The sequence below is a fragment of the Emydura macquarii genome, unplaced genomic scaffold, assembly GCF_026122565.2.
Source record: "Emydura macquarii macquarii isolate MOO-44397 ecotype Brisbane River unplaced genomic scaffold, CSIRO-AGI_Emac_v2 contig_2205, whole genome shotgun sequence".
NCBI classification, from domain to species: Eukaryota; Metazoa; Chordata; order Testudines; family Chelidae; genus Emydura; species Emydura macquarii.
Genome location: NW_027132342.1, coordinates 8,556,407 through 8,573,014, shown reverse-complemented (window position 1 = coordinate 8,573,014; position 16,608 = coordinate 8,556,407). Strand labels below are relative to the sequence as shown.

General features: G+C 43.7%; 1 protein-coding gene across 3 annotated transcripts in view; it reads left to right on the top strand.

Moving 5' to 3' along the window:
* CYB5R3 (cytochrome b5 reductase 3) overlaps positions 1 to 16,608 on the top strand; it is a 38,984-nt gene that overhangs the window by 8,541 nt on the left and 13,835 nt on the right. The window contains exons 2-3 of one of the 3 annotated variants that reach the window (XM_067559309.1): positions 6,188 to 6,338; positions 14,795 to 14,926. In XM_067559309.1, coding sequence (XP_067415410.1) covers positions 14,843 to 14,926 — 84 coding nt within the window. In that variant the 5' untranslated portion in view covers positions 6,188 to 6,338; positions 14,795 to 14,842. Of the gene's footprint in view, positions 1 to 6,187; positions 6,339 to 9,009; positions 9,258 to 14,794; positions 14,927 to 16,608 lie in introns of those variants that run through there. The other 2 variants (XM_067559308.1, XM_067559307.1) reach the window with 2 other exon arrangements.

Here is a 16,608-nt window from a genome sequence, read left to right as displayed (position 1 = left end):
GTACTGTAAATGTGCAATGCAACCCCCAAACAGAAGGCTTGGGTGTACATCTTCTGTAATGTACTTTTACACTCAGAGACTTTTAGCAGCAGTGCAATTTTTAAAAATCCTCTAATCTTAGCATTACTTATGATTTAAAAAGAAGAAAACATTTGCCCAGGTTGCTAAGTAAACCCTTGGCATAAAGATTTAGTTCGCATTTAAAGTTCCCCTTAAAATTTTATGAAGTGGTTAATAAAAGAAATAAATTATTAATTTGATTCTCCATTCACTTCAGTGTCAGTAGAACTCCATTGGCTTCAGTGGAGTTATGCCTGATTTACAACCTCATGATACATGAGAGAAGAATCAGATCCAGTAAATGGAACTGTATCTGTAGAGTGGAGATCAAGCTTCAAGTTGTAAGATAACAATTGTATTAAAGCAATAAACATTCTAGTAAGAAAATCCAGGAAAAACCCAGGAGGGGTTGGTGAAAGACTAGTAGAGGGAGGGGCTTGTCTCATTCCCCCATATATAACTTTACTTTTGCAAAGTATTCTACAGCATCAACTGTCTTAAAACATCAAATCTTAGATATTTTACATAAAGCAACATGTGACTCAGTTACATTTTTAGCCCCCAGCAGTTTTTTAGCTTGAAGCAAGTTACTACAACAGAACAGAAACAATACACGGAATATTATTGCAATGCTGCACTCCAATTAAACTCCCTTTAAACAGAAGTGCCCCAGAGAAGCACAACTCACTGTCTGTCTACTTGGCGTTAGAAAAAGAGGAATTAATGGGGCAGTGTGATTCTCCCTTACCCACGAGCCATGCTGAGAATATGTTTGTCTCTTGGATATCAGCTGAAGCTCAAAACTGTCTGCAGCCCAATGAACAGAAGCGTCCCTTTCCCACAACCTGGTTACCTGGCACGGCAAGAAGGAAATGAAGTTTCAAACACACAACTACAGGAGAGGAGTCTGAATGTAGGGGAGGGGCAGAACTTGCCAATAATAACCTTGCGTCTAGCTGCAACCTGCTAGTAGCTGTACTGGAGCAACTTGTCTGCTGTTATGTGTGCTGAGCTGACAGAGAGACGCTGAGCAAGTCTTAGATCTGCCATGCCAGCCTTTGCCTCACTCTTTATCTTCCAGAGCTTTTGTCACGGTGAATGTGCAGATTTACAAAGCACTCAGAAAAATAGAGCTCTGTAGGGAATTCCTACAGATTTTCTGTTAGGGAATCCTCACTAAATTCTTTGCCCACTACTTTCTACATGGTGTATGAATTTCACATCCAGAAACAATCAGTTCAAACTTAAAAATATAATATTGACTTCACTGAGAGCAGGCTTGGGACCTTAGTGTCATTCTTATGCTTTTGTTTTACTGTATTGTTATAAATCAATAAAGAAAAAGTTTATGAAGATATAGAGTATAGGAAAACACTTTCCAGCCTCCCCACATAAAATATCATGATAGCTTACATCTGGAAAGCGCTATGAAGGGCTATAAAATCCTGTGTTTTACAAATGCAGAACTTTGCATGTATCAGATGACCGGCTCCTGAAGATCAATACATTCATCAAATGGATACATTGAAGCTTAAATTAAAATAGTTTTAAAGCTATTTTCTTTTAATTCTCTACCTTGCAAAAAGTGATATACCATAATTTAGCTTTATTTTTTTGACTCTTCAACTATGGAAGCCAAAAAATGTTTCCAGTGTTAGGATCCCAAACCTTTAAATGGATCTGCACACGTGAATCCCTGTACTGCCACGAAACCCCATTAAAACCATACGGGTTCCTGTGAGGTATTGGGATCTGCCTGCGTGAACTAACTTGTAGGAGCTGGGACTTATTTGATTCATCAGAAACATTCAAAATCTTTTTAAAAATCATTACAACTTTGGAAAAACATAATTTCTCTGAGTGTTTAATGTTCTTGATTTTAAAAAATTCAGCTTTTTCTAACAATTTTATGATTCAACTATTGAGGCTCTGTGCAAACAGGGAAAATCCCAGGAAATACAATGTATCTAGTGTCAGAAAGAAACATATCTGTTTTTGCTAGGCAGAAACCAACATTAATGCAAAATCCAAAAATAAACAGGTGTTTTCACTCTAAATGAGTGTGACACCCCTATTAACATGGATAAAAGCTGAAGTGTGTGTGCCCAGTTCTGCATGCCTTTCTCAAGCAAAACTTGAATCAGTGGAGTCAAATTAATCATCAGTGTAAATCTACTTTGATAAATTGATTTATACTGAGGATTAATTTGACCAAAGGAATTTACCTTGACTAAGACTGGGTCTTGTGTGTATTTATGGTGTTGTGGGCAAAGGGCTGTTACATGCTTAATAAAGTAACCTGAATGATGAGCTGGAGTGGAACTGAGTTTTTTGGATCCCAGAAAACTGGATGAAGTGGTCTTCCAGAACTGGACAAAGTGGAGAGGTGTCAGAGGGAATTCCAACATATGGAAGCACTAGGATATATTCCACAGTTAAGAATGAATTAAAATTTGCACTTAAACCTATATTAAAATCTCTATTGTCATTGAACTACTAAATCAAGATCTTCAGGATCCTGAAGAACATTAAAGCCACACCTTGTTTATGGTAACAAAAGAGCTGCTAATCCACCAGTGAGAGCAATGCAGTGTCTGTGTTGTTCCTGGATTGCACCATGTTAAGGAAATCTGAGAACTCCAAGAATTAGCTTTGCTTTCACCAACTCCCTAACCTTCCTCTGCTAAGGGAGATTAGAGACCAGGCAGTGCTTAGTAAGATTCATGTCACTGTGCAATTATGCTCAGTGCTTCCTGCAGGGAAGCTGATGCCCTACTCATCTAATGCATGGGTATTGGGAAGGGGAAAGGGGCTGAGAAATGAGCTTGCTGGAGATTTCCATAGCTTGTGGACAGTCTGGACCTTTCTCCCTGCATCAGCCCAGAATGGCCACAAGCTATCCCTTTGAGTTCTCCTACTCAGAAAATAGTGCCTGCACTGAACCCCACCTCCCATATGGTTATGTAGCTCTGGAGTGAGGTCCACATTCCTAATGACACTGGAAGTGCAGACCAGGGAGTGGGATCCAAGGCAGGCCAGGGAATGGGGGAAGCTTCTGTCCCTCATTACAGCCAGACATGGGGGATTTCCAGTGCCTCCACCCAGCATTCACTTGCACCAAGTTCTCAATGCCCTCCCTTTCCTCACAACTCTTGAAGCCCCCCTCCCCAAGTTCTAAGACCCCCTGGGTCCTAAGCACCCCTTTTAAGCCTCCTTCTATCCATTGTTCTAAAGCTTCATCCAAACTGGTGCTATACTTTTCTGAGGCCCAGACTGAGTTCTGAACTCCCCTTCTTCTCCCGCACATGGGGTTCAAAGCCCTCAACTTTCCATTGTGATTTTTGTTGCCATAGTTTTCCTCACAGGAAAGGCAGAAGAGGAGTGCGATGGGGCATGCTATCCCTGCCCTGTGTAACACAGGGTTAACAAGTTAATGTGGGCTTAGGTAGCCCTTCCCCACTGCACCTGGGAGAGATGTCAGACTTGGAGGAAGGAGGGGGTTAAAAGGGAGAAACCCAGCTCAGATGTGAGGAGATTACTGAGGCGAGCAAGTCTTAAGCTCTCAGCTTCTGGAGGAAGCACAAGCTAAAGACAAGAACTCAGCCAACTACTACCTAGTGACTTCTCCCTGAAGGAAGGGAGAACATGTTGCAGATTCACTTGTGATTGGATTATTCTTTTGTGCTAGCTAGTGAGCCCAGTTTAGCCTGTGATGACTTGGGGTTTTGTCTGTATCACTTTTGAATTTTGGATGATTTTATGAAATTGTATCAAGAAAAACGTGTATGCATGTGGGTCCTCCATGAGTTAGCAGGATTCTGTCATGTCTCTGTTAGGCCAGAGAGGCAGAGACAATGATGTGTGATCACCCTCTCAACTATCATCTACTCCAGGGGTGTCCAAACTACGGCCCGCGGACCAACTGCGGCCCGCGATCCATTTTTAATTGGCCCGCAGCAAATTCCAAAAATATACCAGAATATGGCCTGCACATGAAACCTGGTGGTATTGCACTTCTTGGTTTTAACTCTAGGTGGAGCTACTGAGTTGATCAAGGCAGTTCCTCTACAAAACAAAATTAAGGAAAGAAAAATTTTGCCACAGCGCACTGAAAATGACAACACCAAAGAAACGCAAGATAGCAAGTGAGTGTAGAAAATTTCAGACACGGTGGGAAAATGAATACTTCTTTATGGAAGTCAAGGGGAAGTGTGTGTGTTTGATTTGTAATGAGAGTGTCGCAGTGATGAAGGAGTACAATGTAAGACGACACTACGAAACCAAACATCAGACCTACATGTCCTACACTGGTGTGGAACGAGAACAGAAGGTTAAACAGATGACAACTATCTTGCTAGCTCAACAATAGTATTTTTCCTGTGCCAAAAAAACTCAAGAAAATGCCACAATAGCCAGCTATGAGGTGGCTCAACTCATTGCCCAGCATGGGAAGGCTTTTTCAGATGGTGAATTCATAAAACAGTGCCTCACTAAAGTCGCAGGAATAATGTGCCCAGAAAAAAGTCAAGAATTCGACAGCGTTAGCCTATCAAGAAACACAGTTGTGCGGCGAATCGAAGACTTGTCAGCCAACATAAAACATCAACTGTCAGACAAAACGTGTGCTTTTGATTTCTACTCCATTGCATGTGATGAGAGTACAGACGCCACAGATACCGCACAGTTATTAATTTTTTTTGCGGGGAGTTGACAATAACTTTTGCGTTACGGAGGAGCTGCTTGATCTCAGCAGTCTAAATACCACAACAACGGGTAAAGACATTTTTGAAGCTGTGTCAAATGCAATTGACAAGATAGGACTTAAATGGGACAAGTTGTGTGGAGTTACAACGGATGGAGCTCCAGCTATGACAGGTGAGCGCAAAGGAATGGCCTCTGTGGTGTGTGCCAAGGTGCAGGAGAGCGGAGATGAGGCAGTTAAAATGCACTGTATCATCCACCAAGAAGCACTCTGTGCCAAGACAGTATAGCTTAGCGATGTGATGAACACTGTTGTGAAAACAGTAAACATAATTCGAGTACGAGCACTCTACCACAGAGAATTTCAAACTTTCTTAACTGACGTTGATGCTGAATATGGGGACCTGCTCTACCATTCAGAAGTGCGCTGGGTAAGTCGCGGCTCCGTGCTTCGGCGGTTTTATTCTCTGAGATCAGAGATCGACCAGTTTTTGAAAGAAAAGGACCGACCTCTTCACGAGCTGAGTGACCCTCTATGGTTGGCAGACCTGGCGTTTTTAGTTGATCTCACTGAACACCTCAACACACTCAACAAAAACCTACAAGGCAAAGACCAACTTGTACCGCAGCTTCACGCACACATGAAAGCATTCTGTGTCAAGCTCCGACTGTTTGAGGCACAGTTGCGCACCTTCAATGTCGCGCACTTCCCCACATTGTCCGAAATCAGATCTGCGTTTCCAAAGGCCGATCTCACTGATAAAAAGGGGAAATATGTGTCTGTGATCACATCTCTCATGACAGAATTTTCTCAGCGCTTCCAAGATTTTTCTACCATTGAGAACGATATCAAGCTGTTCGCGACTCCCTTCATGATAAATGCAGAAGAAGTGGAAGAGAGTCTGCAATTAGAACTTATAGAAATGCAGTGTGATGATTCTCTGAAGAATCAACATCAGCTTCTCTCCTTACCTGACTTCTACCGGAGCTTGGAAGAAGCCAAGTTTCCTCTGATGAGACGCCACGCAAAAAGAATGATGAGTCTGTTCGGCTCAACATACATATGTGAACAAACATTTTCTCTGATGACGCTGAACAAAAGCAGATTGAGAACCAAAATGACCAACGACCATCTCTGTGACGTCCTTCGCATCTCAACCACAAAACTGACTCCGGACCTGCCAGCAATCCTGCAGGCCAAAGCGCAACTTCATTGTTCCCACTGAGCGCAACCGTGTTCCCCTGAGTTCAAAATATATTACACGTTCCATGTGTTATTAAGCCCTATTACTTAATAAATGTAATCATTTTATGTTGATAGCATTTTTAAAACAAATATTAGTTGATCTGTTGACAATCCAAACTTATTTGCATAACAAGCTTGAAATATAGTATATAATTTATTTTATATCCCCACCCCCTCCAGGTCTGTCAAGAAGGACCACCATCCAGAAGCAATCAGAGGCAGCTGTTTTGAGAATGAACTGCCAACCTTTTTTGTTCTAAAAAAAAAATCCCATTCATGAAAAGCAGTGTTGTAGGCTGATTGATTTAGTTTACTTACTTAAATAAACCAGGTGAGGCAATACGTACTTCATCTCGAGTGAGTGGCCCGGCTGTTTGTGTATTTTATCGCATGTGGCCCTTGGTGAAAAAAGTTTGGACACCCCTGATCTACCCAAAGTAAAACAGCTACTGCAGAGGCAGGGTAAAGGGGGGGAGGAGGATTGGGCCTGCCTGACTGAACACAGTTGATTTCCCTCCTCCCTTCCCCCGGGCCTGGACTCCGAAGAGCAGGGTGAGCTACTGAGGGATGTTTGTTTTATTGTTTTGTATGATCCATGCTCCTGTGCATTCTCTATTAAGAGCTTAAAGCTGATAGATTGATCAGAGTGTGTGTGTGCGCGTGTGGACTGCTTCACAGGTAGTGCAGGCAGGCCCTGAGGGAGTTAAACTATAAACCACAAGCTTCACACCATGGGGGAGGAATGTTGGGAGAAGGGTGTGTTCAAATCCTGGGAAATGTTATAGGTCAGTGCTGTGTGCAGAGGGGCTAGGCAGCAGGTTCTAACATCTGGAAAGAGGATGCCAGAGAGGTCTGCCCTATCAGATCAGGGCAGTGGCTGGACTCTGCTCAGGCTCCAGAAGCTTTAAACACCCCTGAGAATCCAGAACACAGGCTTGGATTCCCCTCACAGCAATCCTAGTGGATAGCCAGGAAGTGGTGTTTGCTAGTGTGATGGGATCCCTGGGGTACAATCTGGAACTGTGGGACCATTGTGTCCCCTTAATTCTCCAGCCTGGTAGGCTCTGATTCTCAGTTGCTCTATTCCTGCACTTAGGGAGAAAAGATGGGGCTTTAAGTCAACTTTGTGCTCCCCTGCCCCTCTCCCCCCCCCTTTTTTTTTATATGTCTACCCTACAATCAGGAAGTATGATTGCAAGATATGTAGGCATATCTGAGTTAACTTTCATTTAGCTGATTGGATACCAATAATAGTGATGCCAAGGTAGCATAGATCTCAAAGTACTTTACAAAAGAAGTAATGCATATCTGATTTTATAAGAATTTTTAAAACATTTTTATTTGACTCAGGGTATGTCTATACTGCAGTCATGGGTGTGTGATTTCAACTCAGGTAGACATACATGAGCTAGTTTTAATGTAGCTAAGTTAGGTCTCAGAGGAGCACTAGGTGAAATTTTTCAGGTTAATAGGTTATTCAAAGAAACATGTAGTTACAATCAAACAGAAAATTTGACATGATTTGTTCTGGCTATTTGTAAAATGGCTGGAGGAGGAGGAGGAGGTAGCTGTCATGCTGCTGGCCTTTCTCCCTCCCTCCCTCCCCCTTTTATCACCTCTAGCTCAATAGTTAAGGTACTCACCTGGGATGTAGAAGACCTACATTCAACTCCCTTTTCTAGAACAGACCTGAAAGGGGCGTTTATGATTAACTAAAAATTCCAGCTTTGGTGCAATCTTAACCATTTCTCTCCCCTCTGCCCTTTCCAGCGCTATACAGGAGTAGTGAAGCTGTGTAAGTGCACACTTAACCATGAGCTCTACAAGTCCTCCTGAATAACTACATGTGCAGCTAGCTCACACGGAAACGTGCCCTGCTGCATCTTCACTGCTCTGGTACCTGAGCTAGCTATAATTGAAGCTATGTATGTCTACACAAGTTACAATCACACCATCTGCCTGCAGAATATACCTCAGTCATATATTTCATAAGGGCCCCTGACCACCATGCACATCTTGTTTCATGTCACCTTTGTTCTGACTAATGAAACAGTTCTCAGGAGCTGATAATTTATATAATAAAGTGATCAAGTGTGAAATCCTAATGTTTACAGGCGATTCATGGGAACAGCAGCTAGCTGCAACTCTGCTATCCAGGGAAAGCATCCACAGAGATGTATGTAGAGACCTGTCACCGTGACAAGGCAGAGAATCTGAAACCTGCTTTATGTTGTGTGGGCACTTTGATAGCATGGGCACAGGGAAAGTTACATTTCCCTAGCACCTTTCATTCCAACAAACCTTAACTTGCCCTCATAGCAACGGGAGGGGAGGGGCAGAGAAGGGCAGGTTGTGTGTATAAGGTGTTCTCGCCAGTCTATAGAGGGGGGAGAGAAACATACAAAGATGAACTGACTTGTACAAGAGCTAACAGCAAGCTCTGGCAGATGGGGCAGCAAGCCTGGATGCCCTAGTTGCTCTAACAGGGCCCCCACATGGGGGGGAAAAAGGGTACAATTGGGGGTCCTGGCCCAGGCTGCAACCCCCACGAGTATGTGTGTGGGATGGGCTGTGTTACAAGTTTGAACTGGGCCTGAAAAAATGATGCTGGCGCCCTGCATTAGAGAACACTCCTTCCGCGTGCCCTGGAGCACTAAAGTCACTGATGAACAATACTCTGCCGGCAGCAGTTTCTATTTGGAGAACCAGGCCACAGCCCTACAGAGGCTCCTAGCTCCAGGGAAGGACATTCAAAGGTTTCACTCCCACGGCGACGCCGCCTGGCAGGCAGAGCACAGCTTGCTGGTTACCCCCTCCCACTAGCTCGGCTGTTACAGCCGGAATCCGCCCCCCCCTTACACCACGGCCCAGCAGCGCCCCCGACGACACATCCACCCCGCAACCCCTTCCCGCGGGCAGGCTCTGCAGCCGCGGGGGAGCTGGAACCAGTGCGCCCCCTCGCGCAGCCAGGCGGCGAGCGAGGGGCGGGTCCCCGCCAGGCCCAGGCAGCGCGGGGAAGGGACTTAGCCGGCGCGGTGTCAGCTGGCGTGACGGGCAAGGGGCGGCGGCAATGGGGCGGCAGCGCAGGCAGGCCCGTGGGGCGGAACGCGCCGCCGCCGTCGTATTGTTGTAGTGCGCGGCGGGGGGGGGCCTCGTCTCCGGGCTCTTCTCAGCAGACAGCAGCAGCAGCAGCGCCGCCGCCGCTGGGAGGAGGGAGCTCGGCGCAGCCATGGGGGCGCAGCTCAGCACGGTAAGCGGCCGCCCGCCAGTCCGCTCCGGTGCGGGGAGAGGGACTGGCATGGAAGCCCCTGGAGCGCTTAGGCAGGGCTCCCCCTTCCGTGTCGGGGAGAGGCCCCAAAGCCCCTTGCTGAGATTGTCCCTCCCCCGGGACCAGGGGCCCCACCCGGGCGCTCCCTTTTGCAGGGCCGCAGGGTGCAGCCGTGCGCCTGCGGCGCGTGCAGGCCCAGGGTGGAGTATGGACTGGGCGGTGGGGAAGGGAACGCGCCCGAGGTCTCCTGCCCGTCAGCACAAAGGCGGGCCGCGGGAGCAGTTGGTGCCGTGGCTTTGCAGTCCGCGAAAGCCGAAGGCAGGGACGATAGGGTGGTGTGTTAACAATGCCAAAGGGCGAAAAGCTTGCAGCCTCTCTTAAAGGCCGCCTCAGATACTCCCTGGCTTGTGGGGTGGAGTTTGTGACTCATCGTGTTTGACAGTCAGAGGGAAAATATTTCAGACCGCTGTTTGCTGGCTGCTCACCAGTCGGAGCCATCCAAAAGTGCCTCCACCCAGTGCCTCTCTTACACACGTTGGAGGTGTGTGTGTGTGTGTGTGTGTGTGTGTATACATGTATGTATGTATGTATGTATAGGCAGGCACTAAATGACCCAAGGCCGCTTATTTTTTGCTGAGGCTGATTGTGTTTTAAGGCTTCCATTACGCAGAAACCAGAACGCGTAAGGGGCGTTACAAAGCAGGGCCACCGCTCCCATCCCCCTGCCATAAAAAATGGGGTGTGTGTGTCTGTGTCTGTGATCTAACAATAGAGACGTTCTGTTTTGAAAACTCTAGTGTGACCTTGAATGCTGAGAAACACAATTCTCTTTTTTTCCTTACAAATTGAATGTACCTGAAGAAGAGTCCCTACCACACCCACCTCCTATAGGAAGCCATTGACAGAGGTCTAGGAAGTCTGGCTGGTTGCCTTTCAGCTAGGATCTAGGGTCCTCACTTTCAGATTTCACATGTGTATATTCTGGGATGTGCAGCTCCAGAATGCAAAATTCACTGTTTATTTAAAAAAAAAAATGAGTGTACAGCCGAATAACTGGTGGAGGGAGGCTTGGAAGGGAGGATTGGATGGCCAGGTTGTAGGAAGAGTCTTGAGAAATTGGCTTACATTGGATTTCAGTGTGCAGTTGTTTGTATTTCTGAAGCACTGCACTTCTGGCCTTTGTTAAAAATCAGTTAACAAATTTAAACAGAAGTTCTTGTTCAACTATAACTAGAATATCGCAAGAGCACTGTGAGGATACTATTAAATTTAATGCGGTATTTCCCATTCTGATGAAAGCAGTTGTTATAAAAGATGCATGTTGACAAGGGCTTGTATCTCTGCTGATTTAAATGTAATTCAGAATAGTAAGTAAAGGCCTCAGAGATGAGGAGGCACAGACTCTTTAAACCATTTTATAAGTGAATGAGTTGCCCTTTAAATTCAAGAATGTACAATCAATTTTATTTCTAAATTCTCTACTTTATCTGCCAAAAAACTAAAGCAATTTAAGTTTATTTCTTTAAAGTATTTTCCTATTAAAAGTTTTTTGACAGACCAACATTAGGCAAAAGTGGGCTTTTGGAAACCATTTATGAGCATCAGCATGATTTTCTCACAGTTTTTTAATCTGGAGTATAAATCTGGGCAAAATCCAGTTTAATAGTATCCATGTTATGGTTCTCTCATTGAGTTCTTCCTGTTTCCAAATATCCTCATTTCACTGAGCTTCCCAAAGCAGCACTTGTTTATGGGCTAGGTTCTCAGCTGCGATAATTGTGTATCTCCACTGTGATCAGTGGATCTATGCTGATTTACATCAACTGAAAATCCAGCCCATAGTCTTTTTAGGTACAGAACAGCATCCTTTTTTATTCATGAAGGCCTATTTGAGCACAAATGGGATCTTAATTTTAGGCTGAGTATTGAGGCCTAGATATGGAGGAAAGAAGTTCTGATGGCATTTATACCATGGCTCATATCTGCTGTATCAGAGTGCTTTATGAATTCTTAAAGCACACACATTAAGGATGTGTGTATCTGTGTTTCCTTACCATCTAGTCTAAATTTAAGTTAATATGTTTGATTGACTTGACGATCTAAAATATATTATTTTAGAAATATGCTAGTTTCAAATGTATTGCAGAGATAATATTTAATACTTGTATACTGACTACTTGGAAGGGGGGAAAAAGAAAGAGAGTTGTCTTTAATATCCATTAAACGCTTCTACAGTAATAAGTTTATTTTGTGATATTCCCACTTATGTACATAATGCACACAGGCCTCAGTACATGTGCTAAAATGAAGAGACTGTAGATGGATGGAATAAATTGAAGTACGTTATTATTCATTTATATTGCTTATCTCTCAGACTTCTTTTTCCTTGCCAAGGTCTGATTTAAAAAATAATATCGTTATCAGCTGTGGCCGAGACCTTTGCACAGTCATGTGACTTGTTAAAAGTGGGTTTGTGTGGAAGACCGTTAACTGTCATTAGCATGCATCATTACTCTTCTCCAACAGCTGTGTAATATTTCTTGCTTCCATTCTACTCCTTCCTCTCCCCCCCCTCCAATGCACAGTTAGAAGTATTTCTAACTGAGGGTGTTTGAGGGTGACCTGCAGGAATAGACTGGAGGCAGCTATAAACTTTAGAACCTCAGATACTGTTGCTGCTAGACCAGTGGTTCTCAACCAGGGGTACATGTACTCATCTTCCAGGGTGCATCAACTCGTCTAGGTATTTGCCTAGTTTTACAACAGGTTACATAAAAAGCACTAGTGAAGTCAGTACAAACTAAAATTTCATACAGATAGTGGCTTGTTTATACTGCTCTATACACTGAAATGTAAGTACAATAGTTATATTCCAATTAATTTATTTTATATCACATCACATGGTAATTATATGGTAAATTATATGGTAAAAACAAGAAAGTGAGCCATGTTTCAGTAATAGTGTGCTGGAACACTTTTGTATGTTTGTCTGATTTTGTAGGCAAATAGTTTTTAAATGAAGTTTTTAAGGTACGAAGGACAAATCAGACTCATGAAAGCAGTACAGTAGCCTGGAAAGGTTGAGAGCCACTGTTCTAGACCATAAAGGCAAAGGAAGGAAAATGGGTAAATGATAAAGTGTACTCCTCCCCTCCGAAACCAACCAACCAAAAGACTCTTCCATGCTAGTTAAACTTTCTTAAAAGGTGGGTCTAGGCTAGGATGGATAGGTAACAGCTAAAAGGGTTGTTCATTGTTCTTGTTTTACTATAATTCCCTGACAGAGTATTTTGCCATCAATTATCTCCCTTAGAATTTGCCTGACAGATACACTGCTCTCAGTTTTTGCCCTCTCTCCAGATAAACCTAGCAGCTCGATAAGTCTTGACTGTATAATGTACAGTCTAAAAACTATAATTCTGTATGCCTTTCATTTTATGCTACTGCCCACACCCCAGTGCAGGAGCTGAGGATCCTGGTGCTGTAGTGAAATGCCATTGTTAAAAGTAGAACTTTTGATAAAATATTTACACTTGTTTCCCCAACAAGGTGTCTAATTGCATTAATAAAAATCTCCTGTTCTGAAGTAGTTTTATCTTCGTTAGCAAGGATATGCCTCTTTATAGAGCAGGACTTGCCAGAGCAATGTTTGGAGAGAAAACTTGCCTTCTCTGAGTCACTCAACTTCTGTAAATTGGAGTAGCTCCCATGACTTCATCAGGGGAGCTATCTTGATTGATGCCCCTATATTAGGAGTGTACAGAACATTGTTTGTCCTGCTGGTATATTTCAGGCCTCTTTTGTTACCATAAATGATGGATTATTTTGGAAATCATCCAGCCTGTGTTTTTCCCATCAGCTGACAATGAGTCTTCAGCTGCTGGATGAAAATGTATCTGAACTACCCTACTGTACTTTTCCTTTGAATCCCGTGAGGCTCTTGTATTAACTGAACATAAATAACAAAGTGCCTTCCATTTTGCATTAATAAAGCAGACAGTGTATTTGTTGTGTGGATCAGAACTAGTGGTAGAAATTAACGGACTGCGATTGCAACAAATCTGTAGTGCAGCACCCTGCCTCCAAGAGTGGTGGTTGTCACATGCTTCAGAGGAAGATGTGATGTGATATAACAATTTAATATGTAACAATAACACTTTACACTTAGAGTACTTGCTCTCTGTAGACCTGAAAGTTGTTCAGAAAGTTGGGGTGGATTTAGCTCCATTTTACAGATGGAGACGCTGACTTATAGAGAGATGAAGTGACTTGCCTGAGGTCACTCAGCATGTCAGTGACAGAGCTGGGAATAGAGCTGATTCCCATCCCATACTCATTTAGTTAGCTGGAGCTGTTCCTTTGCTAATTAACTGCATCTTTAAAGGGCACAATATTATGTTAAGCCCAAAATTTGGTCTGCCTCAAAACTCTTCTGTAATCTGAAGTTTGTATTCAGGATTCTATCCATCTCTCTGCCACCACAAAATTAAAAACAAAAAGTTATCTTTTGTGTATGTTCTATAGCTTTTTGCTATTGCAGCATCAGCAATTAATGAACACTCTCTTCTCAACCCTGGTCTACACTATAAACTTATGTCAGTCTAACTATATTGCACAAGAGTGTTTAAAATCTACACCCCTGAGCAATGCAGTTATACCAGCCGAACTCCTGACAGTGCTATGTCAGTGGGAGGGCTTCTCCCATCAACATAGCTACTGCTTTTCGTGGGGGGAGGGGAGTACTTATGCTGATGTAAAAAGCTCTCCCATCGGCATGGGTAGTGTCTCCATCTAAGCACTACATTGGCAGAGCTGCACCAGTACAGGGCTGTAAGTGTAGACAAGCCCTCAGAACTGACATCTAATGGTGCCACAAAAACATGGAAGAGTAAATAGTCTTGTTAGCTTCAGCTCCATTAGAAACTGGTGTGCATGCATAACATCAATATCTGCAGCTAAGACAACATTAATGGGGGAGGGGAACTTGTTTTCTTAGGTCCTATGATGCTAATGGATAAAATACAAAAACACCTACATGAGGCTTTTGTATGTTAATTCAGATATAATATGGTCCTATATTTAAAATCTGTTCCTGCACAGAGAGTTCATATGAGACCTATGCCACACTTGCATAGACACTCTGCACAAGGGGAGGGTTCACTCTGAATGACTAAATGGACATATGAAAACAAGAGGCAGAATAAATCTGTCTACCAACATCTCTATAATCTGCACATTGTGATATCTGAGTGCTAGGAGTCCAGAAAGACTAATGCAAACTAAATGGATATCTCAGTTGGACCCATTATTTGTATGGTAAACCAGTGTTTACACTTATTGCACTGAGTTATTTTTAACGGACTTTTTTCTGTATGCTCATAACATAACCATGCAGAAACAGGTTCTGCCTCATGGGTTATTTCTGACATGATATTATCATGGTATCACTTCACTGAAACAACTTCCTTTTGTTAGTTAAACTGTGATGTTAATATTCTTGTCTTTCTGCATTGTTGCAGGTTGGAGGGATTGTGATATACCCAGTATGGCTAATCTACAATCTCATCATGAGACTCTTTAGGAAACCCACTCCTGCAATTACCCTGGAGGACCCTGAAGTGAAATATCCATTAAGGCTGATTGACAAAGAGGTAAGTAAATGCACTGAGCACACTGACAACACATATAGATACCAAATGCCCCTGTCATTCTAAAACTTGAGTAATGTAACAAGCTTGTGCTCTGTTAGGAATTGTAAAAGTTCTGAGGCTGCAGGGTTCTGTTTCTATTTAAGCCATTGGTTCTCAAACTGGTAGTTGCAACGTGGTTAAGCGGGGGTTGCGAGCTGTGAGTCCTGACCCTGGCCAGGCGCAGGGCTGTGAGCTCAGAGCACCAACACCTGTGGAGCTGTGAGCCCCGAGCCTGGCCAGGTGTGGGGCTGTAAGCCTCCCTGCTTGGAGGAGAGGGAGTAGTGACACACAGATACTGCTCCACCCCTCCCCCAACGTTCCTCTGCACCCTGCTAGGGAGCTGTGAGGGGAGGAGTGAGGTGCAAGGCCAGGGCACCCGGCATCCAGGTCACTTTCTCCCCCCTGGGCTGTGCTGTGAGGCGAGCATCAGGAGCTGCTGCTTCTGCCCTCTTCTTTCAGAGCCTAGGTGGGGAAAGTGACCTGGATGCAGGGAGCCTGACATTGCTCCTTGCTCTCCCACAACCCCCTGGGGTGCCTGGAAGAGCAGCCTTCAAGGGGGGAGTGAGCAGCCATACCAGCTGCTCCATACATGCAGGTCAGTGTCTCCAGGTGAGCTTGGGGGAAGGGGGGGAAATAAAGTGGGAATGGGCCATGGGAGCCAGGGGTGAAAGAGGAGCAGGCATCCCATGGGGACTAGGGGTCAAATTCAGAGGCTTGTTGTGTGAAAGCAAAAAGTTTGAGAACCACTAATTTAAGACATATAAACACTTCTGTTTAAACAGAGAGTTTAAATGCTTTTTACCTAATTTAGCCAATGCTGACAGTGCAATGTAAACTTGACAGCATCTAATTTTTTTTTAAACATGGAGTCTAAACTCTTGTTGTTTAGCATTGCTTTATCTCCATGACAAATGGGAAAGGCTGTCACTTCTGGATTATCCTGTGGAACATGTCACCCTACATTCCTAAAATCCACAGGATTAGACTGGCTTTTCTGTATAAACTGTTTTTCATTTTCATCCAGATTTTCCATGGTGTTGGGAAGAGGGGAGAAGAGAGAGACCCATTTTATGCTCAGCTGTAGTCACAAGTACTATAATGCAGATTGTATCTTTGTGGCTGAGAGTTCAAAAATACTTCTCATATAAACAGAGAACATGTTTACAAAGCAACTATAGATTTCCAAAAATACTAGCTTAATGAAAAACTGTTTCTCACTAAAATGAATGGTGACCTTTGTGATTTACGCTTCTGTGTTGCCAAATCCACTTTGTGTGCGTGTGTGGGAAAGAATGTAACTTCTTGTGTACACTGCAGATGATTTTAAGACCTGTTAAATTGCACTGGATGAGAATTTAGGATTTTATGGTTAAAAGTGTTAGTCACTATTTGAAAAAAGTCTCCAAGATACAGAAGTGTGTTGCACAATTGGCTTTCAGGTAGAATATGGAGCTTAGGTCAGATCTGCACTACAAACATACATTGGTATAACTGTTGCTCAGGCATGTGGAAAACCCACACCCGTGAGCGAAGCAGTTATACTGACCTAACCCGAGGTGTAGACAGCACTATGTAGACGAGAGAGCTGCTACCGCCTCACACAGAGATGGATTAACATCTTCAAAAGCTGCAGCTGCTCTGCT